The 25,319-nt window shown below is 38.3% G+C and overlaps 13 protein-coding genes and 1 non-coding gene across 14 annotated transcripts; 6 read left to right on the forward strand and 8 right to left on the reverse strand.

Moving 5' to 3' along the window:
- Positions 1-225: 225 nt before the first annotated feature.
- Positions 226-543, forward strand: YML108W (uncharacterized protein; the record flags this gene model as incomplete). Its single annotated transcript, NM_001182470.1, has 1 exon — positions 226-543. The coding sequence occupies one exon, from the start codon at positions 226-228 to the stop codon at positions 541-543; it is 318 nt and encodes a 105-aa protein (NP_013599.1).
- A 154-nt stretch (positions 544-697) lies between these two features.
- On the reverse strand, positions 698-1,702 carry PML39 (Pml39p; the record flags this gene model as incomplete). The annotated part of the gene is made up of 1 exon (NM_001182469.1): positions 698-1,702. The coding sequence occupies one exon, from the start codon at positions 1,700-1,702 to the stop codon at positions 698-700; it is 1,005 nt and encodes a 334-aa protein (NP_013600.2).
- A 503-nt stretch (positions 1,703-2,205) lies between these two features.
- Positions 2,206-2,886, forward strand: URA5 (orotate phosphoribosyltransferase URA5; the record flags this gene model as incomplete). Its single annotated transcript, NM_001182468.1, has 1 exon — positions 2,206-2,886. The coding sequence occupies one exon, from the start codon at positions 2,206-2,208 to the stop codon at positions 2,884-2,886; it is 681 nt and encodes a 226-aa protein (NP_013601.1).
- A 412-nt stretch (positions 2,887-3,298) lies between these two features.
- SEC65 (RNA-binding signal recognition particle subunit SEC65) lies at positions 3,299-4,120 on the reverse strand (the record flags this gene model as incomplete). The annotated part of the gene is made up of 1 exon (NM_001182467.1): positions 3,299-4,120. One exon carries the CDS (start codon positions 4,118-4,120, stop codon positions 3,299-3,301), a length of 822 nt encoding a protein of 273 aa, NP_013602.1.
- Positions 4,121-4,371: 251 nt separating this feature from the next.
- Positions 4,372-7,755, reverse strand: MDM1 (Mdm1p; the record flags this gene model as incomplete). The annotated part of the gene is made up of 1 exon (NM_001182466.1): positions 4,372-7,755. The coding sequence occupies one exon, from the start codon at positions 7,753-7,755 to the stop codon at positions 4,372-4,374; it is 3,384 nt and encodes a 1,127-aa protein (NP_013603.1).
- A 259-nt stretch (positions 7,756-8,014) lies between these two features.
- Positions 8,015-12,982, reverse strand: NUP188 (Nup188p; the record flags this gene model as incomplete). Its single annotated transcript, NM_001182465.1, has 1 exon — positions 8,015-12,982. One exon carries the CDS (start codon positions 12,980-12,982, stop codon positions 8,015-8,017), a length of 4,968 nt encoding a protein of 1,655 aa, NP_013604.1.
- Positions 12,983-13,200: 218 nt separating this feature from the next.
- Positions 13,201-13,371, reverse strand: SNR85. Its single transcript, NR_132234.1, has one exon. It is a non-coding gene; the product is annotated as an SNR85 (small nucleolar RNA).
- A 355-nt stretch (positions 13,372-13,726) lies between these two features.
- On the forward strand, positions 13,727-15,133 carry CAC2 (Cac2p; the record flags this gene model as incomplete). The annotated part of the gene is made up of 1 exon (NM_001182464.1): positions 13,727-15,133. One exon carries the CDS (start codon positions 13,727-13,729, stop codon positions 15,131-15,133), a length of 1,407 nt encoding a protein of 468 aa, NP_013605.1.
- Positions 15,134-15,167: 34 nt separating this feature from the next.
- On the reverse strand, positions 15,168-15,521 carry CUE4 (Cue4p; the record flags this gene model as incomplete). The annotated part of the gene is made up of 1 exon (NM_001182462.1): positions 15,168-15,521. The coding sequence occupies one exon, from the start codon at positions 15,519-15,521 to the stop codon at positions 15,168-15,170; it is 354 nt and encodes a 117-aa protein (NP_013607.1).
- Positions 15,522-15,570: 49 nt separating this feature from the next.
- YML100W-A (uncharacterized protein) lies at positions 15,571-15,744 on the forward strand (the record flags this gene model as incomplete). Its single annotated transcript, NM_001184612.1, has 1 exon — positions 15,571-15,744. One exon carries the CDS (start codon positions 15,571-15,573, stop codon positions 15,742-15,744), a length of 174 nt encoding a protein of 57 aa, NP_878138.1.
- A 312-nt stretch (positions 15,745-16,056) lies between these two features.
- TSL1 (trehalose 6-phosphate synthase/phosphatase complex subunit) lies at positions 16,057-19,353 on the forward strand (the record flags this gene model as incomplete). The annotated part of the gene is made up of 1 exon (NM_001182460.1): positions 16,057-19,353. The coding sequence occupies one exon, from the start codon at positions 16,057-16,059 to the stop codon at positions 19,351-19,353; it is 3,297 nt and encodes a 1,098-aa protein (NP_013608.1).
- Positions 19,354-19,830: 477 nt separating this feature from the next.
- Positions 19,831-22,473, reverse strand: ARG81 (Arg81p; the record flags this gene model as incomplete). Its single annotated transcript, NM_001182459.1, has 1 exon — positions 19,831-22,473. The coding sequence occupies one exon, from the start codon at positions 22,471-22,473 to the stop codon at positions 19,831-19,833; it is 2,643 nt and encodes an 880-aa protein (NP_013610.1).
- A 226-nt stretch (positions 22,474-22,699) lies between these two features.
- On the forward strand, positions 22,700-23,203 carry TAF13 (Taf13p; the record flags this gene model as incomplete). The annotated part of the gene is made up of 1 exon (NM_001182458.1): positions 22,700-23,203. One exon carries the CDS (start codon positions 22,700-22,702, stop codon positions 23,201-23,203), a length of 504 nt encoding a protein of 167 aa, NP_013611.1.
- Positions 23,204-23,767: 564 nt separating this feature from the next.
- Positions 23,768-25,123, reverse strand: VPS9 (guanine nucleotide exchange factor VPS9; the record flags this gene model as incomplete). The annotated part of the gene is made up of 1 exon (NM_001182457.1): positions 23,768-25,123. One exon carries the CDS (start codon positions 25,121-25,123, stop codon positions 23,768-23,770), a length of 1,356 nt encoding a protein of 451 aa, NP_013612.1.
- Positions 25,124-25,319: the final 196 nt, after the last annotated feature.

A 25,319-nucleotide genomic window follows, 5' to 3' on the forward strand; every position in this document is an offset into this window, starting at 1 on the left:
AAAACGTCGTCTTTTCATGCAAGGAAGGACTACAGTATATACATATAAATATATATTTATGTAATTATTTTTTTCTTTTTTTTTAAATTTTCTAGCGAGAATGAAGAAAAGCCGACCTCATCTCATCCTATTTGGAACAAATTCGAATGATCTGTCCAATACAGCAAGGCTACCTTGCGGTTGAATTCTATCTCGTACTACACTAAGACGAAAGAGAAAAACGAAATGTCCAAGAGTAATACTTATAGGATGCTCGTCTTACTAGAAGACGACACCAAGATAAATAAAGAAGATGAAAAATTTTTGAAAGGTAAGCCGGGAAAAATGCATGAATTTGTTGACGAGTTGATACTTCCATTTAATGTTGACGAACTGGACGAATTAAATACCTGGTTTGATAAGTTCGATGCCGAAATATGTATACCGAACGAAGGTCATATCAAATACGAAATTAGTAGCGATGGTTTAATTGTACTTATGCTAGATAAGGAAATTGAAGAGGTTGTCGAAAAAGTAAAGAAATTTGTCGAAGAGAATAACTGAAATAATGATGTTGCTTCGGTTTTTTGCATGAATATAACGTGACTGTTGCGTATGCATATGTGCACGTAATTTAAAGAGAGAGTGACAGAATCTGCGCATCAGCATGGGGGCATATACAAGCATATGAGAATTTGGATAATGTATTACATCTAATTTATAAAGTTTGTAGAACAGCCTCTAATTTATTTAGTCTTTCTCCCACGCCCAATTTCGTTATTAGTTTGTCCTCCTTGCCGATTAACTCCAGCAACATTGTGGGCAACAACTCTTTGTTGTAATACCGACACCATAGAGCGTGTCCGTTAAATTCTGTATATTCTAACTTCTTCAGGGATGCTCGATGAAAGCAAGCCGTGCATTGAACCAGATCATCCTTCTGGAATTTCGTGTAGCCGAGAAGCAACAGACCTACGAGAGAATAGTCTTTACAATCGAAAAAAAATGCCAATTTTTGTATTTCTTTCTCAGACAAGTAATGAAATATACGGGAAGAGTTTCTTTTAAGGCTAAATTCATTTGATCCGGAAACAATTCTGTCAATTTCTGTATGAATTCTTTCAATTTCCCTTATAAGGTTTTGTGAGCTTAAATAATACTCTTTGTTTAAATCAACCTGATTTTCCCTCCACGGACACTTTTGGAGATGATTTCCAATTATATTGGAATTCCAGATTTTTTCATTCAATTTCATGGTGTAATCGGCGACATCATCGCCATTTTTTAATAAAGGAATTGTCATAATGGCATGGCAACAACAGCACTTAAATGGCACTTGCGACTGGGATGCACTTTGGTACGGCTCCCAGCCCTTGGATGCTAGAGTCAGTGGATTGACCCATCGAACGTCCCATTCAATGAGCACATGCCTTGTGTAGTTTTGAATGGAGCATATTCTTTTCAACAAGGCCCGAAGATCGTGTAATCGGAAACCAACAAAATGTTTAGAGCTTTCTTGTACCAAATCATCATACAATTGCACGTGGCTCTTACATTTTTCAGGCAACATTGAACTGCCATTATGGGATTTCTTCTTGTACCTCCATTTGGTAATAAGTCGCTCTCCTAGAGTATTCCTATATTTTCCCGGTAAAAGTTTGGTATTCTTGTCCAGCGAATGTCTAATAGACTTCAGTCTAACCTCCAATGCGTCCTTTTCCATTAGTAACTGCCCTACTTTCCTGTCAATTCCTGGGGAATAATGTTTTATTTCTCCTTTACCATAGATTTCAAGATGACAGTTACTTTCGTTCCGAATGACTAGCGCTTGAAAATTTTTCAAACATTTTCCATATTCAATAAGCAAAACAAAGAGCATTTTGATTTGATAACAATTGTTTGGTAGTTTGATCTCATCATCAATCAGAGGTTTTTAACAAATTTATTTTTTGAATACATTTCAAAAGGAAATTGCATTTTGTCTTTTTTTTTTTGGGAGAATTTTGTGGGGTATTTCAATCATTGTTCCAACTTTACGTTCCTTTTTTGAATAAAGACACTTCTTATTATTAACAGGCTTTTATTTGTCAAATAAGATTCATTCAAAATTTCCATAAAGCATTACTTCTGCGATATACTACTAACGGAATTTTGGTTGCGTATTATTGTGTCTGACATTGTATGAAGGATACACAAAAAAATTAAAGATTAAGAAAGTTATTCAAAATGCCTATTATGTTGGAAGACTACCAAAAGAACTTTCTAGAGTTGGCCATCGAATGCCAGGCTCTAAGATTTGGTTCATTCAAGTTGAAATCAGGTAGAGAATCGCCATATTTCTTTAATTTGGGATTGTTCAATACTGGTAAATTGCTTTCCAATTTGGCTACTGCGTATGCAATTGCCATCATACAATCTGATTTGAAATTTGATGTGATTTTCGGTCCTGCCTACAAAGGTATCCCACTTGCTGCTATTGTTTGTGTGAAATTGGCGGAGATTGGTGGCTCTAAATTTCAAAACATTCAGTACGCTTTTAACAGAAAGGAAGCCAAAGATCATGGTGAAGGTGGTATCATTGTCGGCTCTGCCCTAGAGAACAAGAGAATATTAATCATCGACGACGTCATGACTGCTGGTACTGCCATTAACGAGGCCTTTGAGATCATCAGTAACGCCAAGGGTCAGGTAGTTGGCTCCATAATTGCTCTTGATAGACAGGAAGTTGTGAGTACTGACGATAAAGAAGGACTCAGCGCCACTCAAACTGTTAGCAAAAAATACGGTATCCCAGTCTTGAGCATTGTCTCCTTAATTCACATAATTACCTATTTGGAAGGCAGAATAACAGCAGAAGAGAAAAGCAAGATCGAACAATACCTTCAAACCTACGGTGCCTCCGCTTAAAAATCAGTTTTTTAATTAAATGATTTATTTATCTCTTTTAAGAACTATTAATCTTAGTTACTACGATACATGCACGCCGCTCATCTATATATGTGTATAAATAGCGTATATTCACACACATATATATAGAGCGAGAGAGTTTTCTTGTTACTTTTTTCTGTGTTTCGGTACCTCTTGCCTGTAGCTGCTTCAAAACTCTTGGCTTATTGAACTCTGTTTCAACTACAGACGAAATAATACGAATAATTGATTTGTCTTGATGTAAAAATTTAAAAGCTGATACAACAAGTCATTTAGCACTTGATCTGAACAAACATCATATTCTTATAGTTCTGCTATTATAATCTATTAATATATTAATATATTAATCTCAATATACATATACATATACATAAATGGGTAAAGGAGACAATCATCTTCTAACTACTTTGTACTTATTTTTTGGTGGCTTGAACGACTTTTCTGCCGCTGTAATCTTAGGAGTTTCGTAAACAGATTTTGTCATTGGGTGGCCCATCAAGAACGGACTATGCAGCGGAACAATCTCATTCATTTTGAATCCCTTTACACGTGGAATCTTTTTGAATTCAATATTGTCGAAATCAGGGCCATATGGAATCTCCCTTAAAGATTCAATAGTAGTTGGATGTCTTTTCATATACTCCCCAACAGCTTTCATTAATTGCCTCTTTCCACCTTTGAATTTAGTGGCTGCGCCAATTAATTGTCCATTTTCTTTGAAAAGTACACGAATTCTACCAGGATTACCAAAATCTTGTGGGTGACATTTTTCACCTTCAAAAATGCATAATATTCCCAATTCACGGACAGCATCTGCCATAGTTTTAGCCAAAGGATTTTCAACAGCCAACTCCTTAGGAACCCTTCTCCCTTCCTTATGTGATCTGTTTATGTCAAAGTAACATGGATAGAGTACTTGGAATCTTTTGACTTCTTCTAAATCTTTCTTCGAAATAGCCTCCGAACGTTCAACCTTACCAGTTTTTGGGTTAATAAAACTCAACTGCTCTTTTTCGTTGCTACTATTGTTGTTGCTATTACTGTTGTTATTCGTGCCAGGTAAAAATGCAGGGTTCTCTTGGTCCTGGCTCCTTACAACCTTAGGCGTTATCTTGGGAGCGATCGGCGTCCTCAAAGATGGATCTAACTCGGCCAATTCCATATCAAGGTCGTCGATATCATTGAAATCGTCAATCTCTTCTAATCTAGGCATTTTGACTTTATGATACTATAGCTTATGGCTTATTTTATTTCTTTTGATTTCGTTAGTTGCTAGCCTGTTGAATATCATTGATATTTTTTTTTTTTTCAGATTACAAAAGCGTGAAAAATAAATACTTCCCAATTGTTTTAAGAAGAAGTACACAATTTTTAAAGCGGCTGAAGAAGTGTACCAATTTATTTGCTATTGTGACAATTACACTTTTTTTTTTAGATTGTTCGGTACTTAGTCAAGTTTTATTTTCAGTCATTACATATTATGTCCAATAAAATTGCATCAAGAGCTTCCAACAGTAAGCTGGCATTTAAATACGGATTCTGTAGCATGGCATGGACCCGGCCAGCAGCTTCATGAGAATCTCTTAGACCAACTACACGACCACAAGTGTCTGCGAAGAGTCTTTGCAAACTGGTTAAAGCGAGTTGTTCCGTCCGTAACCTTTCACCTTCGCTTCTTGTTGCCTCTGCCGTTTCATTTCTTTTTCTTTCGAACAGACCGTTATCACCCCATAGCATATTCTTGAATGTAACTATTGCTTCAAATACTTGATCCTCTGATCTCAATTTTTGAATGCTGACCTTTATATACTTTTCAATAGTGCTCCCAAGAAGCTGTTGTAAAACGGTAATTATAGCCCTTCCTCTTAACCAACCCGCGTTGGCCTTATTTAAAGCAAAGAGCGAAATAAATAAGTCACATATCTGTTTAACAAAAGATTTATTTTGCGAATAAAAAGGATAGCCAGAATCGGTGAAAAAATGTCTTTCATCTTCATAGAAATTCAATTCACCGCCGTCTTCAGAGCTTTGTAAATCAACAACAGAACTGCTATTACTTGTGCTATTACTACTACCAATAGGTTCATGAAGTGGCTCCTCCAGAATATCATCATGCATATATTCCTTGTTCAGTTTGAATGGGGTAGGATCTGTCAAAAATCTTCTGAAAATGTTATCTTCGCATATTTCAGAAATAGATAATAGTTCTCGCAAGTACTTTTCAAGTTTTTGCTTTCGTTCCTCATAAAGCAATGTTTTTGTAACATGATATTTCAATGACATTTTCACTTTTGACGGGAACAAATCTTGCAACTGCCTCATCAGATCCCTAAAATTCTTTTTCAAATATGTATTTAATTCAAAAAATTCATTATATCTCCTTGCCATATCCCAAGAACTTACCTGCCCATTGTTAAAATGATGGATATTGATGATATAATAAGTTATTTCTTTTAGGCCATTACTAGAATTCTCACTGAAGTACGACCTAATGTATATCTTAGTTTTTCTGAACAAACTATTACCATTTTCTTGTACCATATATTGCTGTTTCAACAGTTCCTTCATTTCTAGTTCCTTTAATAGGGTTCTTTGTGACTTTTTTAAAATTTTCAACTGCATTTGATTGTTGGTCAGATCTGCCTTCAAAATCAAATGCCTTAAAAGTTCAAGCTCTTTCTCAATCTGATCAATTGAAATAGTCAAGGATGCTATATTATCCCTAAAGTTGTTTGACCCATAAAATTGGCTAGGATTTAGGCCTGAATTCCCGCTGGAAACACTTACTTTCTCCATATTACGTGGGTGATCCAACTGATCCTCGACAACAGAAATTTCTGAGGTATTATCGTTTTCATCGTCGAAGAGTTTATCTTTGAAAATGTTGTCATTTTCTGAACCAAAGAGCTGAGAATAACGGGGATTTGAGCTTATTCTTGATTTATGCGGCTTGGATCCCGATCCATTCACTATATTATCTAAAGCATCTGTGATGCCGGGGTTTGCGAATATTCTGACAGGATTCATAAAATCAGTCTTCACATTATCTTTTATTATTTTGTTTTGTTCTGGATTGTTAACACCACCGATTCTACTCAGAAAGTGAGCATATATATCAGTCGAAATGATGTGGGACGTTGAAAGCATTTTGAGAAATGAAGGTGTTTTCTTGAAAAGAGGTAAAAATCTATCATCGAGATACTTTATAGCCTCTGTCTGTAGTAGTAAAACGCTTTTCCGAGCTAGGATAAATGTGTCTTCATCGTTGTTGATTTGAAATGAATTTCTGAAAAGTATTATATTTTTCACTAAACCTTCATCCAGCAATTTCATATTTTGCAAGTTATTGTTATGAAAAAACTTTGAAGAAATCTCTTGCAGTTGCATTGTGCTAATTCCTGAATAACCAGAAATTATATCTTCAGATGTAGCATCTTCCAAGGGATTTTTGAATGATTCAATTGTTTGCGAATACTCTAAAAATGTTGAACCCTGTGTTTCAGGAACACTGCCTAAAAATGATTCAAAAAAAGGAAGAAACTCGCTATCGTCTACAATGTCCTTCAATGTGATGGAGGTAAGAAATGAAGCCATTTCCTTCAATACTATTCCATTATCCATATTTAAATCGGGATAATTAGCCTCTCTTGCAAGCTTTTTGCTTGCCGTATCAATTTCCGAGCCAGGGAACGATAACTTTGATTCAATCAAATTTAAGGAAAGCAGTAATCGTTTCTTATACTTCAAATTTTCCTTGGTCAAATGTTCATTTTCTTTCAATTGGTATATTTTGAGGGCCAATGAATACGCAACATATTTGATATCACTTAAATCCAACAAGGAGTCCAACTGGTTGAGATAATGCTCGAATTGTTTTCCAGTATATTCAGCATTAAGCTCCAATTTTTCACTTGAGGGTTCTCCAACATCTTTGTTCGCTACGTCATTCATCACTTTTCTATGATCTTGTAACTCTTTACTCAACATTCTTCTTATCTTGTGAACTTTGTGCTTTTCCTCGAAATAATTTTGTGAAAGGCTTACAATTCTTAAATTCCAACTATCTGGATCAGTAAATTTGAAAATTAATGGAGAAATAATGCACGTAGTGAGAACTTCCGTCATTAATGTGAAAACAAGCAATGAATCTAACTCATCATTATCAAAAAGGTGAGGAAGGAGCCCGATTACAGTTTTCCTTATGGATTTTTCAATTTCTTTCTGAAGAGCATTCGGCTTCAATGATAATGATTTATGTATTTTGTAATTTTTATTAAACTCAACGGCAATTTGTAGATCGATGTTGGCTGATTTATGCCTTTCAAGAGTCAAATCGCTTAGCACAGCTTCTCTGGCATCACAAAAAGTGCTGAAATGTTTGTTAAATATAGGCAACAGCTTCAGAACAATCAAGCTGGCACTATCATTCTTCATCAACTTGTCCTTCACCACTAGGAGCGTTTGTAATAATCTCCACTTTATTACTTTGAGGAACTCTGCGTCACTATTCTTATCGATTTTTGTGAACCAAGGCTGAACAAAATCTTTAATAATTAAATTAACAATACTCTCTAATTCTTTCCCAATTTGCGCGTTCCCATCTTGTATTAAACCCTCGACAGACTTCAATTCTTTATCAACATCCACAGTATTCGAACTTTCCGGTACGATATCAACAAATCTTGGCTGAGGTTTCGGTAAATCAGGCAAGGATTTGAAGAATACGAAGTACGCAAAGATGCAGACATTAAGAAAGAACCCCAGCGAAAAAGTGATTACCGACCATTGTATCATTGATATTAAGTAAAACAAAACTAAAATCAATCGAAACTGTGGAAACTTAGGCATACGATATCATATCAGAAGGCACAAACACGCGCACTTATGGCGCTTTCAAAGCATGAGAGTCTTCGGTTAATTTACTTATCTTATTGTTTACATATTTTTGAAGTTCGTAAGGCGATGAAAAAAAAAAGTACACAATGGATAGAACTGGGATGGAAAAAGCTCATACAGTCGCAGTCCGCAGTATAGCAACAAAGGGCCACCCTTGCACTTGCACTGTTCATTATTATATTATGTAGCTTTACATAACCTGCAAAATAAGTTAAACGTCCTTAAATAGTGAATCTTGTAATGCTTTAATGTCTCTGCTGATACCCTTGACGAACTCCAATCTGCTTGATTCATCCTCCAACTGCTGTTGCTCTTCTAAAGTTGTAGGTATTATTCTTGAATTCAAGTATTTTGGATGTGTTAGAAACTTGCTTAATGCAGCGCTTAACCTTTTTTTATCATGTTCAGAATCTAGACCAATAACCAATTCTACAGCTTCTTGTTGATCATCAGAGTTTTTAGGCTGAATAAACAATTCTTGGTAATTTAGCAAGTTTAGCATTTTTTGCAATAAAACCAATTGATTCGTTTCCTTTATCAACGAACTTGACACTGCTAACTTGTTGTCACCCCAGTTATATATTGTAGATTTTATTTGTTTTCCAAAATATGAAACAAATAGGCACGTCTCAGGTAAAACCTTGATACCGAACTGACTTAATAGTAGTAGAACAATGGATAACAAACCATTGCTCCAAATGTTGTGCAATCTAGGCGAAAATTCAGGTTTTATATCACCTTGCTGTATTGCAACAGATAGTGGACTTTCCAATAGAACGCTATACAATCCACTGTTGATGAGTTTTGCAGCAATTGGCTCAATAGAACACAATTCGGAGATAAAGGTCAGAGTAATTTGCCCAAGAATTGGTTCATCGTTAATCCTTATCAAATGCGCGCTTGAATATAGGTTCAGTATAACTTTCAAAGTTCCTACTTCGTTTAGGGATGATGCTAGAATAACATTGAAGTTTTTAGAGGGATTCACATTGGTGATCTTCTTGAAGAGTGATAATAATAACAATAAATCCTGAGTATTATCCTCCAAGTTGACAATTTGGGTGGTGTGATCGGTGCTTAAACCCCTCGTGGAGCATTTATTGATCTGACATAATATCTCAGACAGTATCAAATAAACACCCTTACTAAACACTAATTCAAAAAATTCCAGTAGTTGATCAGATATTAATTCGATAAAACGATCTCCTGACGAGACTAACTCGAGAAGAACTAAGACAGATCTCAAAAGAGGTCTATAAAAGTTATTTTTTAGTGACTTACCAATATTTTTAATAAAGTCAATCTCACCAGATTTGAAAATTGTAAAAATCTTGTTCATCAATTCAATTATCTTTTCTTCCTTCAACAATTTTCCCGACAACTTGAACGAATATAAAATGTAAAACGACAACTCAATTCTTTCCAGATATATTTGGGTAAACATTTGTTTATCTGAACCAAAATCAATATTTAACTTGAGGAAATGCTCTACCAAGTCGACAAAACCATCATTTAACGGAACAGTGCTCCTCTTCACAAACGTGGTGATTAGTGCGCCCCATGCTTTTGCGGTAGATATTTCGTAATTGACATACTGCAAATTTAATGAAGCGTCTGTTATTTCCTCCTTAAAATTTGTCTGACTCTTACTTGGTTCGTTCCAACTACGGTCAGCTTTTAAAACTATATCTAATAACGGAATATCATAACCGAAATTCTCATTTTCGTTTATTCTGGATAATGGAATTTTTTGGAACGACTGAAGCTCTAAACTGGGCCATTTCTCTTTAAATTTTAAGTTTAATTCATCATGAAAAGTTTTATTGAACCCATCAATTTGGAAGAAATGATGAACTAATTCAAACAAGTCTTCCTGATTCAAAAAATTTAAAATTTCCGAGTTTGAATCAGTGGAGTTGTAAATACACAACGCAAATATTTCTACAATCCTTGAGATCAATTTGTATTTCTTAATCAAAGAAACAGTTTCGTCACGAGTCAAATTTTCCTTTTTCTGAAATAATTTTTTTGAGTCCTTCAACTTAGCCAATAAGGAATTCACAAATTTAGGATCTTTTATGAATATTTTAGAATTTGTCCAAGTGTTTAAAACATATGTTATCGTTTCTAATAACTTGCAACTTACTTCTTCAGGCGTTGAATCTAATAGTAAAGAATTCTTTTGCAAAACAGTTAATATAGAACTCTTTTTGTCTATGGAGGATTCGTCATTAATTTTTTTATTGGAGGCAAATTGACCTGTTAAGAAGAGGATAGATAACCCATCTTGTTTACTTTCTAATAGGGTAGTAAAAAAAATGTACAAACTTCGGAGAAGGTTCCAATCTTGCACTGGAGAGCTCAGGTCCGACAGGACTTCTTTCAAAAATGCCATTGACTTTGCTTCACCAAGGAAAGATAACAGAAATGGATAGTCGTCATTCCAAGGAGCCTCTACTAAATAGCTTAACAACTCTATGATCTGCACTTTGAAATGAACATAACTTGGTAGGGTATAAACGTCAACCAATTTTGATGAATTTATGAAAAGCAATTTTTCCAGGTTGCTTGGCTTTAAATCACGATTGCTACCTCGAATAGCGATCAAAAGCGTGCACAGCTTGAAGGAGTTATTCATTACCTTGCTATATAAATTACCCAAAATTTTGTCGCCTAAAATTTTTGTTGTGGTATTCAATGGTGAAATCAGAATATTCGTCAAAGTATTTGGAGCCAAATCAATGGAATCCATGGGAGTCAAAAATAACTGCAACAATTTGTTTGCTGACGAGGAAATGATTAACTGATCCTTTTGATGTGGATTTATGGTGAAAACGTCATGAAGTACATCATAAAAAATTAATGTCAAATGGAAGGCAATTTCGAATTTTTGTAAGAAGTTGTTGTACTTCCAGTTGTAATAACTCTCAAAGATATGAATTGCATGTAGAATCAACTTATTAATAATATCAATTTTACTTCTCTTGGAAATATGGATATTTTTCAATGAGAGAGATTCTCGAATAAAGACTTTTGTTAGCTTAAGCAATTGGATAGTGAATGTGTAATCCCCCGTAGATAATTCAACCGAACCGAGTATCATATTGGAAAGACCAGTCTTACCATATTTGTCTAACAAATCCGATTTGTTCAAGTAAGAAGAAACAAGATGAAGGTAATTCGGTGTCAGCATAGTCATAAATTCACAACATTGTACAATTGAGGTATAATCTTTTCTTTGTAGTGATATTTCAAAAATCTCGAAAATTACTTGGATAATCGACGCTCCATTTATGGTGCTGGCTGAAGTATCCAGAGAATTTGATAAATATGACAGAATTTCACTAGATTTCTCGATCGAGGTTTTCGGATCGACAACGTTAGTGACTAACTTTATTATGGATATCATCAATTCATGTTGTAAGTCATCCAGTTGTGTACCCTTTTCCATATATGAATGTAATAGATTTTGCAATATTCTACCCACCAAAGACCAACCATTGAATTTGTAAAGGAAAATAATCAAATTGGAAGTAGTTGGCGGCTGTTGTCCATTCTGTTGTTGTTGTTGTTGTTGTTGTTGTTTGATAGTAAGAATTTTTCCCTTTGTTGATTTTGGTATTGACAAGAGACAATTAGAGTTTTCGTTTTCTAAGGGTGGCGCCACTAGTAAATCAGACTTCAACTCTATCAAATCAGGCACTATAATATCGGAGGATGAAGAAGAGTTTGTTATTGTATCAGCAATTAAGTCATAATCCAAATCGTTCAAACTACTTTTGGTAACAGCAAATGAACATATATCTTTTAATTCAAAATTGGCAAACTCGGTATCAATTAAGGCTAAATTAATTAGCGGGATCAGTGATTCGTTCAATAGGGGCAATTTAGCCTTTATGATGCTCAATTTTTTCTCAAAAGTGTCATTAGTTAAGAAATTCTCAATGAACTGCTCTGGTGCCTTTGAAATTATCTTGGCGAAAACCCGGGAAGTAGATGCAGTTATAGGAATAAAATTTAAAGAAAACTCCAAAAATACTGTTATTACTGTGGTGTAAACAGGATCAAAGGATAGAATTTCTGAGAGAGTATTCAATTTTTGAAGAACATCATGTGATTCAGCAAACAGAGCAAATTTCGTTATGTCTGAATCATCAAATGATTCCGACGATTGTAATGCTCGCCTATAATAAAGTATAAATGACCAGGAGTAATGAATCATTGGATGGAAAATGGGGTCCTCGTTGACGATATTGGTTGCTACATCATTCTCTAGAGCGCTATTGACGGTGTCGAAAGTTTCTGTATCCATGTACAAAGGTGACTGAATATCAAATTGCGCGATTGAAGTGTTCAGTCCAAGTATCAATATAGTTGTGATAGTAAATAAAGATGAAATCCTGGAAATAAGCGTTTCTGAGAGGTAACTGAGGTCTTGGAAATTCTGAAACTTGTACAATTGTAGTGACGAGGTATCTATACTCTTGTCTGTTGAATTTATATTTCTGCAAAATTCAACAAATTGATTTTGATACTGTAGAAACCATTGATTGACGATATCTACTGGTACTTTTGTGTTGAGGATCATTAAATTCAAAATTTGTAATATCTGCAAGATAAACTTCAAATCAGAAAATTTTTTTAACTGCACCAATGAGACAATTGTGAACATGTCTTGATCGTTATTATAATCATGTGCTAAAGATGAAGCTGTAATAATGTCGTAGTTCTGGATTACAGATGATATTATAGAAATCAATTTCCCCACTACATTGAATCTATCGTTGTCAATAAATGAATATGTCTCGAGGTCGATGTCAGGGTTAACGAGAAGTGAGTATACTATATGAAGTCTAGATGATCTCTCAGACATAAAGAATTCTACAGCATGAGAAAGGTCCTCAGATTGAGCAAAGAATGGATCATTATCGACGTTTATTTGCAATAAGTTTGCAATTGTAGAGCGTAACTTGTTATGATCGCCGGAAGAAGTTACATTCTGCCTTATTGTGTTCAGACTCTCGATAAGATTTGTCTTGTTAGCTTTCAAAAACTGTCTTATTTGGGCCAATTGCTTGGCATCCACAGCGGATACATCAGCAGCAGCATCGTTCATAAAATTAGCAACATGAGTGAAGGTCAATTGTGGAGAGGAATTGCCAAATGAAGGTGTAGCCATGGCTGATGGGGTCCTTTTTTTAGCGGTGGAAAGGGTTATCTCTTTATTTGTGTTTCTGTTCGAATATTAAAGATGTCTCAAAGTATTCATTTCAAGAAGAAAATTTTTGGTATTACAAAATATTCTTACCCGGAATATATACATATATACCTTAACTACAAGCAGGAGCCGGCTTTCTGGCAAGGAGGGAGAAGACATAGATTGTTTGCGTATATATGTGGGAATAGCGTCCAAGCACGCCCGTGGCTGAGGGAGCACCACGATCGTTCGGTGTACTTGACACCTCTATATGGTATGTTCTTCCCTGATATTGATATCAGCACAATTACGGCTCTAAGAAACGATGAATATAAAAAACGTTAATTAGGAATTTGACATATGTGCTAGTATTCGGGCCCCTGAGCAAGTTTGTGCGCACGACGCCTGTCCGTTGCTGCACATGCTTGCGTGGGGCCTTTTTGTCGTGTTTTTATTTAGGGACTGTTATCGAAGGAATAGATTTCTGTGGTGAAAAGTAGAAAACTACTAGCTTTTATAGACGGTGGGGGAGAAAAAGGAAAATTAGAATTGAAAAAAATTTGAAAAAATATGAAAATGTGAAAAGGACGCCTTATTTCCTTGGGTTGCCCGGCGAACACGTTAGTTAACTCGCTGTCTAACTGATGGGCTATTATTATAGCGTTATAGTACGTATCAGAATTTAAAAGAAGGAGGCAGAAAAGCTTAGAGCAAAGGGGCAGGACAATGGAAGCTTCACATTTGCAAATCTACTGGCATGATTCACAACCCGTTTACTCGCTCACATTCCAAAAGAACAGTGCGAACGACAAGCTTTTCACCGCTGGTGGTGATAACAAGGTTAGGATATGGAAGTTGAACAGAGATGAAAACGGACAAAATGGGGGGGTGCGTAAGATTGAAAGCCTTGACTTTCTTGGCTCGCTGACGCATCACGAACAGGCCATAAATGTAATCCGATTCAACTCGAAGGGTGACGTACTGGCGTCTGCGGGCGATGACGGCCAAGTGCTGCTATGGAAGCAAGAAGATCCAAATACACAGCAAGAATCTGTGGTCAGACCATTCGGAATGGATGCGGAGACTAGTGAAGCAGACGAGAACAAGGAGAAATGGGTTGTGTGGAAACGGCTGCGTGGTGGTAGCGGTGCTACTGCGGCGGCAGAGATTTACGATCTAGCGTGGTCACCTGATAACAGGAACATAGTGGTGGCATGTATGGACAATTCGATACGACTGTTCGATGTTGGAGCTGGGATGCTGGTATGCGGCCAGTCGGATCATGGTCACTACGTCCAAGGTGTTGCATGGGACCCATTAAATCAGTTTATTCTCTCACAGTCTGCGGACCGGTCTCTGCATGTATATGGAGTCATTCTTTCATCTGCAGGAGTGGTTACAGGGCTGAAACTTAGAAGTAAGATTGCCAAGGCAGAACTGCCTTGTCCAGGTGATGTCCTGAGGACAAATTACCTTTTTCACAACGAGACGCTACCTTCATTCTTTAGGCGATGCAGCATATCGCCTTGTGGTGGTTTGGTCGTAATTCCCAGTGGTGTGTATAAGGTGGCTGGTGATGAAGTCGCGAACTGCGTATACGTGTATACTAGATCTGGAATACTGAACAGCGCTGGTGGCGTTAAAAACCGGCCTGCGATTAGAATCCCATCTTTGAAGAAACCAGCGCTGATGGCGGCTTTCTCGCCCGTATTTTACGAAACGTGCCAGAAGAGTGTGCTTAAGCTGCCCTATAAGCTAGTATTTGCCATAGCAACGACTAACGAAGTACTCGTGTACGACACGGATGTATTGGAGCCGTTATGCGTTGTGGGAAATATACATTACTCACCCATAACTGATTTAGCATGGTCTGAGGATGGCTCGACCCTACTAATCTCATCAACAGACGGATTCTGTTCGTATGTATCGATCGACACAGAAACGCAATTCGGTTCAAGGATAGAGCCGCCAGCGATGCATGCAGAGCCACTAGACACTGACGAGAGCGCGGTAGCGGCTAAGAACCAGCGCGAGGCAGGTGGGATCGTGAACATGCTGCCGGTGAAGAAGATCCCCTGCAATAGTAGCGATAGTAAAAAGAGGCGCATACATCCTACGCCAGTCGATTTGTGATTTTTAATATATTTAATGCGGTACATAAGAATGCCTAATCTAGTTTGCCAGCGAAGATATTTTCCATTGTGTGCTCAATGGACCCTGTGTTCCTGAGATCTTGCACGACTTTTTCCTGAGGCACATGTGGCGCCATCGTCATCACGATTTCAACCATGTCACTATTAACGGCTCTCTTTCGATCACTACCATGTCTGTTTAACCGAGCAACGCGTTCCTCCGGAGCCGATGGTACTGGCTCCGGAGAAGGGTCGTTGGTGGCGACCGAGGGCGCCGGTTTGGCATCCTGTACGGTTCGCGAGGGTACTTGCTTGGCGCCCCTGTGTTTCACGGTGTAAACAAACAAGCACACCATCGTCAGTATAAACACTATAGTCGATCCATCCATTTTTACTTTTGTGCGCGTGGGTAGCCGTGCCTCGTCTGTGTGTGTGGGAATGTATAAATGTGTCCCGAGTTATTATTCTAAAGCGGGCACCATTGTAGTAACTTATTGCGAAATTTCTGCTCTTCTCGTCTCGCTCAAAAATCGCGTTCAGGGTAAAAGGGGCGAAACAGAGGGCCAGATAGAAATTTCGAGAAAAGCGGGTCACCCCGCCCCTGCATTTTGATATGGCGTATTTGGGATTGCTTGCTCGAAAGTGTCTAAGTCCGGCTGGCGGGCCTGGCGCCCTCGCCGAAGGGAGATAGGAAGGGGCGGGGGTCCGGGCAGCGGCTATGGTGTCAGTTACCTAGGGAAGGAGAAGGGGGTAGAACCAAGGGGCTAGCACACTCACCCTGGGGCCCCCGTCTAGCCAAGCTTAAATATAAATACTAATGTAACTATAAATATAAGGATCTACCGTGTCATTGCACATCCACCCACCCGTCGATTAAAAAACCAAACAAAGCAAAGAATACAATAGCAACGCAAGATCAACACAATGGCTCTCATCGTGGCATCTTTGTTTTTGCCCTACCAACCACAATTCGAGCTTGACACCTCTCTCCCTGAGAACTCGCAGGTGGACTCATCTCTCGTGAACATCCAGGCTATGGCCAATGACCAACAGCAACAACGTGCGCTTTCTAACAACATCTCACAGGAATCATTGGTCGCGCCAGCACCAGAACAAGGTGTCCCCCCAGCAATCTCAAGGAGTGCCACCAGGTCACCCAGTGCTTTCAACCGCGCCTCGTCTACGACAAATACTGCCACTTTAGATGATCTTGTCTCTTCGGACATATTCATGGAAAACTTGACTGCGAATGCAACTACCTCACATACGCCAACAAGCAAGACTATGCTTAAACCCCGGAAAAATGGTTCCGTGGAACGATTCTTCTCCCCTTCTTCCAATATTCCCACGGATCGCATCGCATCGCCAATCCAGCATGAGCATGACTCCGGTTCGAGAATTGCTTCGCCAATCCAACAGCAACAGCAGGACCCCACGACCAACTTATTAAAGAACGTCAACAAGTCATTGTTAGTGCACTCACTGTTGAACAACACCTCACAAACTAGCCTAGAAGGACCCAACAACCACATTGTTACCCCGAAATCGAGGGCGGGCAACAGGCCTACTTCGGCGGCTACTTCTTTAGTTAATAGGACCAAACAAGGTTCGGCCTCCTCTGGATCTTCTGGGTCTTCTGCGCCACCTTCCATTAAAAGGATTACGCCCCACTTGACTGCGTCTGCTGCAAAACAGCGTCCCTTATTGGCTAAACAGCCTTCTAATCTGAAATATTCGGAGTTAGCAGATATTTCGTCGAGTGAGACGTCTTCGCAGCATAATGAGTCGGACCCGGATGATCTAACTACTGCCCCTGACGAGGAATATGTTTCTGATTTGGAAATGGATGACGCGAAGCAGGACTACAAGGTTCCAAAGTTCGGCGGCTATTCCAATAAATCTAAACTTAAGAAATATGCGCTGTTAAGGTCATCTCAGGAGCTGTTTAGCCGTCTTCCATGGTCGATCGTTCCCTCTATCAAAGGTAATGGCGCCATGAAGAACGCCATAAACACTGCAGTCTTGGAGAATATCATTCCGCACCGTCATGTTAAGTGGGTCGGTACCGTCGGAATCCCAACGGATGAGATTCCGGAAAATATCCTTGCGAACATCTCTGACTCTTTAAAAGACAAGTACGACTCCTATCCTGTCCTTACGGACGACGACACCTTCAAAGCCGCATACAAAAACTACTGTAAACAAATCTTGTGGCCTACGCTGCATTACCAGATTCCAGACAATCCGAACTCGAAGGCTTTTGAAGATCACTCTTGGAAGTTCTATAGAAACTTAAACCAAAGGTTTGCGGACGCGATCGTTAAAATCTATAAGAAAGGTGACACCATCTGGATTCATGATTACCATTTAATGCTGGTTCCGCAGATGGTGAGAGACGTCTTGCCTTTTGCCAAAATAGGATTTACCTTACATGTCTCGTTCCCCAGTAGTGAAGTGTTTAGGTGTCTGGCTCAGCGTGAGAAGATCTTAGAAGGCTTGACCGGTGCAGACTTTGTCGGCTTCCAGACGAGGGAGTATGCAAGACATTTCTTACAGACGTCTAACCGTCTGCTAATGGCGGACGTGGTACATGATGAAGAGCTAAAGTATAACGGCAGAGTCGTTTCTGTGAGGTTCACCCCAGTTGGTATCGACGCCTTTGATTTGCAATCGCAATTGAAGGATGGAAGTGTCATGCAATGGCGTCAATTGATTCGTGAAAGATGGCAAGGGAAAAAACTAATTGTGTGTCGTGATCAATTCGATAGAATTAGAGGTATTCACAAGAAATTGTTGGCTTATGAAAAATTCTTGGTCGAAAATCCGGAATACGTGGAAAAATCGACTTTAATTCAAATCTGTATTGGAAGCAGTAAGGATGTAGAACTGGAGCGCCAGATCATGATTGTCGTGGATAGAATCAACTCGCTATCCACCAATATTAGTATTTCTCAACCTGTGGTGTTTTTGCATCAAGATCTAGATTTTTCTCAGTATTTAGCTTTGAGTTCAGAGGCAGATTTGTTCGTAGTCAGCTCTCTAAGGGAAGGTATGAACTTGACATGTCACGAATTTATCGTTTGTTCTGAGGACAAAAATGCTCCCCTACTGTTGTCAGAATTTACTGGTAGTGCATCTTTATTGAATGATGGCGCTATAATAATTAACCCATGGGATACCAAGAACTTCTCACAAGCCATTCTCAAGGGGTTGGAGATGCCATTCGATAAGAGAAGGCCACAGTGGAAGAAATTGATGAAAGACATTATCAACAACGACTCTACAAACTGGATCAAGACTTCTTTACAAGATATTCATATTTCGTGGCAATTCAATCAAGAAGGTTCCAAGATCTTCAAATTGAATACAAAAACACTGATGGAAGATTACCAGTCATCTAAAAAGCGTATGTTTGTTTTCAACATTGCTGAACCACCTTCATCGAGAATGATTTCCATACTGAATGACATGACTTCTAAGGGCAATATCGTTTACATCATGAACTCATTTCCAAAGCCCATTCTGGAAAATCTTTACAGTCGTGTGCAAAACATTGGGTTGATTGCCGAGAATGGTGCATACGTTAGTCTGAACGGTGTATGGTACAACATTGTTGATCAAGTCGATTGGCGTAACGATGTAGCCAAAATTCTCGAGGACAAAGTGGAGAGATTACCTGGCTCGTACTACAAGATAAATGAGTCCATGATCAAGTTCCACACTGAAAATGCGGAAGATCAAGATCGTGTAGCTAGTGTTATCGGTGATGCCATCACACATATCAATACTGTTTTTGACCACAGAGGTATTCATGCCTACGTTTACAAAAACGTTGTTTCCGTACAACAAGTGGGACTTTCCTTATCGGCAGCTCAATTTCTTTTCAGATTCTATAATTCTGCTTCGGATCCACTGGATACGAGTTCCGGCCAAATCACAAATATTCAGACACCATCTCAACAAAATCCTTCAGATCAAGAACAACAACCTCCAGCCTCTCCCACTGTGTCGATGAACCATATTGATTTCGCATGTGTCTCTGGTTCATCGTCTCCTGTGCTTGAACCATTGTTCAAATTGGTCAATGATGAAGCAAGTGAAGGGCAAGTAAAAGCCGGACACGCCATTGTTTATGGTGATGCTACTTCTACTTATGCCAAAGAACATGTAAATGGGTTAAACGAACTTTTCACGATCATTTCAAGAATCATTGAAGATTAAATTTTACCATTTTAAAATTTTAATTTTCTTGGGTATGAACTTTTATTTTCAACTGCTTATTATATATCAATTCTATAAATTTTTTTCTTCTCTCTAACGACCAATTATAAAATTCATCCTCTTATTTATTACAGCATCTTATACATTATGTATATGGGTAGCTATTATTCATTTTTGCTTCGTAAGGTCTTTTTTTGTCAACTTTTTCATCCTAAGCGGCTAAAAGTGATTGGAGAGGAATGTCCAGGCGACCAATGATAAAAACGCTTTCTCTTGGAACAAGAAATAGGAGCAATTGACAGTTGTCGATGAACAGCGAAAATAGTAAGATAACCTTCAAGCCCAATATTCTAATTAAAGGCGTTTATATATTTGTACTTTATGGTATGTGCATATGTATTGTAAAGAATTATTTCAAGACACAGCTCTTCCAGCTACTGGCTCCGGCTATTCATGAAAAATCCAAAAATAACATATTTATGATAGCATCAGATTCATTTCCCAATCTTTATAAACAGAATACCAATTATCGCCCGGCTCATCCTCTTTCCGTCGCCTCCAAACTTCCAACATTACTTGCCTGGCTCCCCAATAGGAGCCCACTCCACTTTCAGCTAATTTGGCTGCCCATCTTCTAAACTCTTGCTGTCTGTTTTCATCTGTGCAAGCACATCCTGCCATGAAACCTTGCCAAATTAAAGGGACAATTTTCACTTTTTTTTGATCCACCAATTCTTCCATTGCATTTAAGTGATCTAATACTTTGGCAACATAGTTTTGTAGAAATTGGCAATTTAAACTTCTTGCCATTGTAAAATAATAAATAATTAAACTGAAATAAAAGCTCATTGTATGGTGATATAGTGCTTCAGCCGTTGAGTTTATGAAGCTTTTTCCCTCCGAATTTTCTTGATGGAAGTTCCATTCTGATTTCCATTTCAATAATCTTTTTTCGAAATTTAACGAGAGTTCATTAAATTTTCGGGGTACAGGTAGGTAAGTTAAATTATAATATTCATTATGTCTCACTATCCTAACACAGTCTGAAAATAGTAATATTAATGAATTAGGCAATCCATAGAGTGAATCTGTACCAATTATGTTTTCATCAGTCTTCGATACTAGCTTAGATATATCAGATTTATTATAGTAACTTTCTGTTGCTATGTTGGTAAAAATTGGAGGAGTGGTCGAAGATGGAGTAGAGTCAGCGGATACGTTTGTGATAGGCTCCTTAACGAATTCAATATGTATTTTGCCGTCATTTTCATTGAGTGCCTCTCTAAATAAACCTTCCTGCACAACGTCAACTCTTGGCTCACTGCTACTGGTAGTAGCGTTAGATGTATCTAATGGTTTGTAATTATCATCTTCTTCACTTGGTAAAATAACAATTTCCTTTGCCCTGACTTTATCCAACGCAGTGCTATCTTGAATTAACTTCAGAAACGAGAAAATCCTGTGTAAGGTTTTTGTCTTTTCAGAAATATTAGGTCTTAGTTTCATTCTTGACTCAACGAAGTCTTCACAAAGAGCCAAGTGATCCTGGCAATCTGCCATCGTCCCCCATACAACATCAATAGAGTTCATAGATAAGATCGCAGTTAGTACGTCTTTATATTTCTCAGGTATGCTTGATTTTGTGTTCAAACATAATCTTAGAAAGTTCGAGGCTTGATTTCTCAATTCGATACCTAGGCCCAGAAAGTATTTTTGTAGTTTGTAGTTCCTTGGGTACTTGCTTTGCAAGTGGAAGCAAGAGACAGCAAGAAGAGCATTCAACAACGCATTCCTCGAGTTGGAGGATTGTCCCAAACCCGCTAAATCGCCTAATGCCATCAAGGCTCTGGGGAAGTATAATGTTTTCCATGGGTTCTTTTCGAGCACGACCACTGTCATTTTATCTGCAACATTATTAAAATAATGATTTAAAAGAAATCTCGCTAAACCATGTACGGTAAGGTCTGTTTTGGGTATAATATCTACCAATTCAGGTGGTAGGTCACTGGAATAGGATGTGAGTTCTAACATGGACTTAGGCATGCGTGATTCTTCATTTGGAGGAGCTAGAGTTATTTTATTCAGATCAGATGCGGGCAGAGATCTTGGTTCAATATTGACGAACACATCGTCGATCAATGCTTGAGGGTCTGGTTCCTCACTGTTCGAAGAGTTTTTCTGGAAGAGTAACTTCAAGTTTTGCTGGTAAAGTTTATCATTGGCACTGGCTGCTTTATTAGGTAAAGTTGATGAACCTTGATTATCAGCCTCAAAGGCACATCCATGTTCTTTGGCATTCACATGCTCTTCCCCACTCACGACATTAGAGTTTTCCTCTAATGAGATTTCTTGTGGCTGTGTGTGTCCTAAGTGATGTCCCTGTAAGGTCACCGCTGACAATAATGCATCATCTCTGAGTTCACTCGAGATCCATTCGTAACCTGTTATATTCAGATTGTTCCAGTCATAATCTAAAAGATTTGGTGTTGGTGGAACACCATCATTAGCAGAGAGAATACCTGTCTTTACATGCCCTTTATTTCTCAACTTGTCTTCAATATGTCTAATTGGAAAGGAAATAGTTGAAGAAGATGGTAAAGAAGATAACGAAATAGAAGCTGAGCTCTCCAAGCTTTTGGCAACTCTTTTCCTATTGCGCTTCTTCCTTGGAGCGTACTGCTTGTCGATCTTATCTGTTCCTTTAAACACCCCAAATTTCTTTATGATCCACGTCTTGTTATCGCTTATTTTCTCAATTGGGGGAGTATGCAGCATTGTTAGCTCATCATCCATATCTTCATGATACACGTATTCTTCATCATAGCGCACAAAATCGATGTTCCGTCGTTGGTATTGTGGTTCATCGACACTACCTGATAAGTTCGTAGTAGTTGCAGGAGAATTTTGTGGGATTGGGACACCGTACGGGTCAAATTGCATAGGCTTAGACCACCGGAGTTTGATATCATAACCGCCACAAGGCAAATTAGACTTTTCACATCGTTGGCAGTGGGGATGCCGAAGATCACACTTAACTTTTCTTCCTCTGCACGTCCAACACCCAGTAAACGTCTTTGCCCTTCCCATTTTTTTAGGGCCATTCTTGCTGGAAATTCCCATTATATCTGCAACTTAAAATTTTCGAGGTACTGATATCGGTAACTATTGCCCACTAAAGCATCAAATCTAAAAGAGATGCTTTTCGCAAGGTGTATTTTTTTTTCATTTATTTTTGAGTTCTAGCGGAAACCGCAGGCGAAGAGTCATTGATAACAAAGAAGGTTCATCAACAACTGCAACATGAAATCCAAAAGGTAACGGCAGGCGAGGGTGAGCTGGATAAGATATGTCTAGGAAGCTGAAAAAAACGAATCTGTTTAACAAGGATGTAAGTTCCTTGCTTTACGCTTACGGCGATGTGCCGCAGCCACTACAAGCTACTGTGCAGTGTTTGGATGAATTGGTATCTGGATATTTGGTGGATGTTTGTACTAACGCATTCCATACAGCCCAGAATTCTCAGCGCAATAAGCTCCGATTGGAAGATTTCAAGTTTGCCCTCCGTAAAGACCCGATAAAGCTTGGGAGAGCAGAAGAACTGATAGCTACTAATAAGTTGATTACGGAAGCTAAGAAGCAGTTCAATGAGACAGACAATCAAAATTCATTAAAGAGGTACAGAGAAGAGGATGAAGAGGGTGACGAGATGGAAGAGGATGAGGATGAGCAGCAGGTGACGGATGATGATGAGGAAGCAGCGGGCCGTAATAGCGCTAAACAATCAACAGATTCGAAGGCAACAAAGATTAGGAAGCAGGGGCCTAAAAACCTCAAGAAAACAAAAAAATGATATAGCTACTTGGCAGGCCCGTTTACGTAGGCTTGATTCAGATATACGTAGTACATATGTCCCTTTGATTTATTAATTAGGCGTTTGCTCTATAAAAGGGGTTTTGAGTTTGCGTTGGTGCTGAACAAAAACACTTGTCATTACAATGGCACAATTTTGAATGCATTGTTTTCTTATTTATATATTTTTCCAAGTAAAATCTTAGGATTCAACTGGTACATTTATTCTTTTAGATTCAAAAACCCTGCTACATTAGTAACGGCAAACTCCTCCCTCTGATAGTTGTGTTGCAATACTCAGCTGTCAGCATTGGATAGTTAAGATGTATTGTTAAGTCACCGCCTGAAACAGCAACTTAAGCTCCCTTCTGTGCTTAGGAAGGTACGTGCGCCTCCTAACCCATCTATTATTTGATTCTAAGTCACAACGAGCCTGTACTAACGAGTTTTAGAAGCGATCGTTATCAGTAAAAAATGTCTCCTGCGGTAAGTTATTTTTACTATTATATTTTTACAAATACATATTGCTAGGCTACTCTATACATGAAATATGTGCATGAGATCATTATTCTGACAGAGAAAGTAGAGCATCAACACAGGGCCCAATACGCGATTTTTTAGCAATACAAACATCCTCTATCAGGCTTGGGTCCATATCTGGAAACATATTCTGTAATGTGTTCAACGTGTCCTTTCGTTCGTTCTCTTCAATTTTCTTAATTAACGAAGAAACGTCTTCTTCTTTATTGCTCTGTTCAGATTTCAATGCCTCTTCTTGTGTGGGCTCTCCAATTGGAGAAAACAGTTCATTGAATTTAGAAATTACAATATTGGTAACTTCGTCTAAGGGTTTCAGTAAAGTGCCGTTTGGCTGTAACTCATCCGGAATCTCTAGTTGTTTTTTCTTCTCTTCTTCCTCTTTTTCTTCTGCTAGTTGTTTAAAATTTCTTTGGTATGCCTCTTCAAAATCTTCGTGATCTTCGATAGTTAAAGAACGTTCAGTCAAGTTCATAATGAAGTTAAGAGCAGCCTGAAGACTGCTCAAGTAATATTCCTCTTCGCCCCGAATGAAGTCTGGTGATCTGAATCTTTCGATGTAGTTCACATTCGAAACTAGATATCGTACTTGTCCTTTCAAAATACAGTATATTAGCACAGGTATAAAGCTGTCAGCGCCATTTTGTTCCAACTTGGTATGTTTTAGTAAACCAAATATAACCTTGCTTGCATTCAAAACGCAAACCATCTTGTCCCTTGGTGACTTAAACCTATTTATTTTGCCCAACTCTTTACTGGCCAAATGGACAAACTTATTCAGCCTGGCATTCGGCATAGTATCAGGAATATCTAACATAATGGGGCTTATGAATCTATAATGCCTAATCTTTTCTAGTAATGTGTCATCGTTGGTTAAATCTTTCATATGCTCATCGTCTAATGGTTTCTGCAGAATTTCATAAAGACTTGGTGAAAAACAGCGAGAATATAGTTTCCCCATTATTAACTTTTCCATACCTTCCTTGGCATTTCTCATCTTGGAATTGTCAAGACTTCGGAAAGGCTCGTAAAGAGTGAATTTATCGTAAATGAAGGTCTTAAAGTCACTGATGAGTTTTATTTCTTCGCTGACCGTCCATAGAAGTCTTTGCGCCAAGAAGTTACGTAAGAATGATTTCGTATATTTAACCAGAGGATCTGCACCAGGAGTCTGAAGCTGCTTAATGAATATTTGAAAGTCATAAAATGGCTCCTCATCTCCTTTGTCCTGCGCGGATATGTCCCTATTAGTTTCTTCTGCCGCTGCCCTATTAGGATCATCCTTTTTAAACTTCACATCTTTATCTGGGTTGCCATTTGCCTGTTCCAATTGGCTGAAAGGATCAAATTCTTTCAATATCTCCCTCTTTTCATCATCAGTCATGGCTGTTGATTCCTGTTCTTTGTTGTTTGATGAAGAGAAACTCAAGCCCGTTGGATGTAGAACTTTTCAATGTTATGTGTCATTACATCAAGTACCGGCAGCTTGATATAGCCCATTCGCGAAAAAAATAATAAAAAAGAAAGAAAAGTGAAAAATATTAAGGCATCGGAAAGTTCCAGATTTAGTAAAGCCTTGA

Source organism: Saccharomyces cerevisiae, chromosome XIII (assembly GCF_000146045.2).
Source record: "Saccharomyces cerevisiae S288C chromosome XIII, complete sequence".
Taxonomy (NCBI): Eukaryota; Fungi; Ascomycota; class Saccharomycetes; order Saccharomycetales; family Saccharomycetaceae; genus Saccharomyces; species Saccharomyces cerevisiae.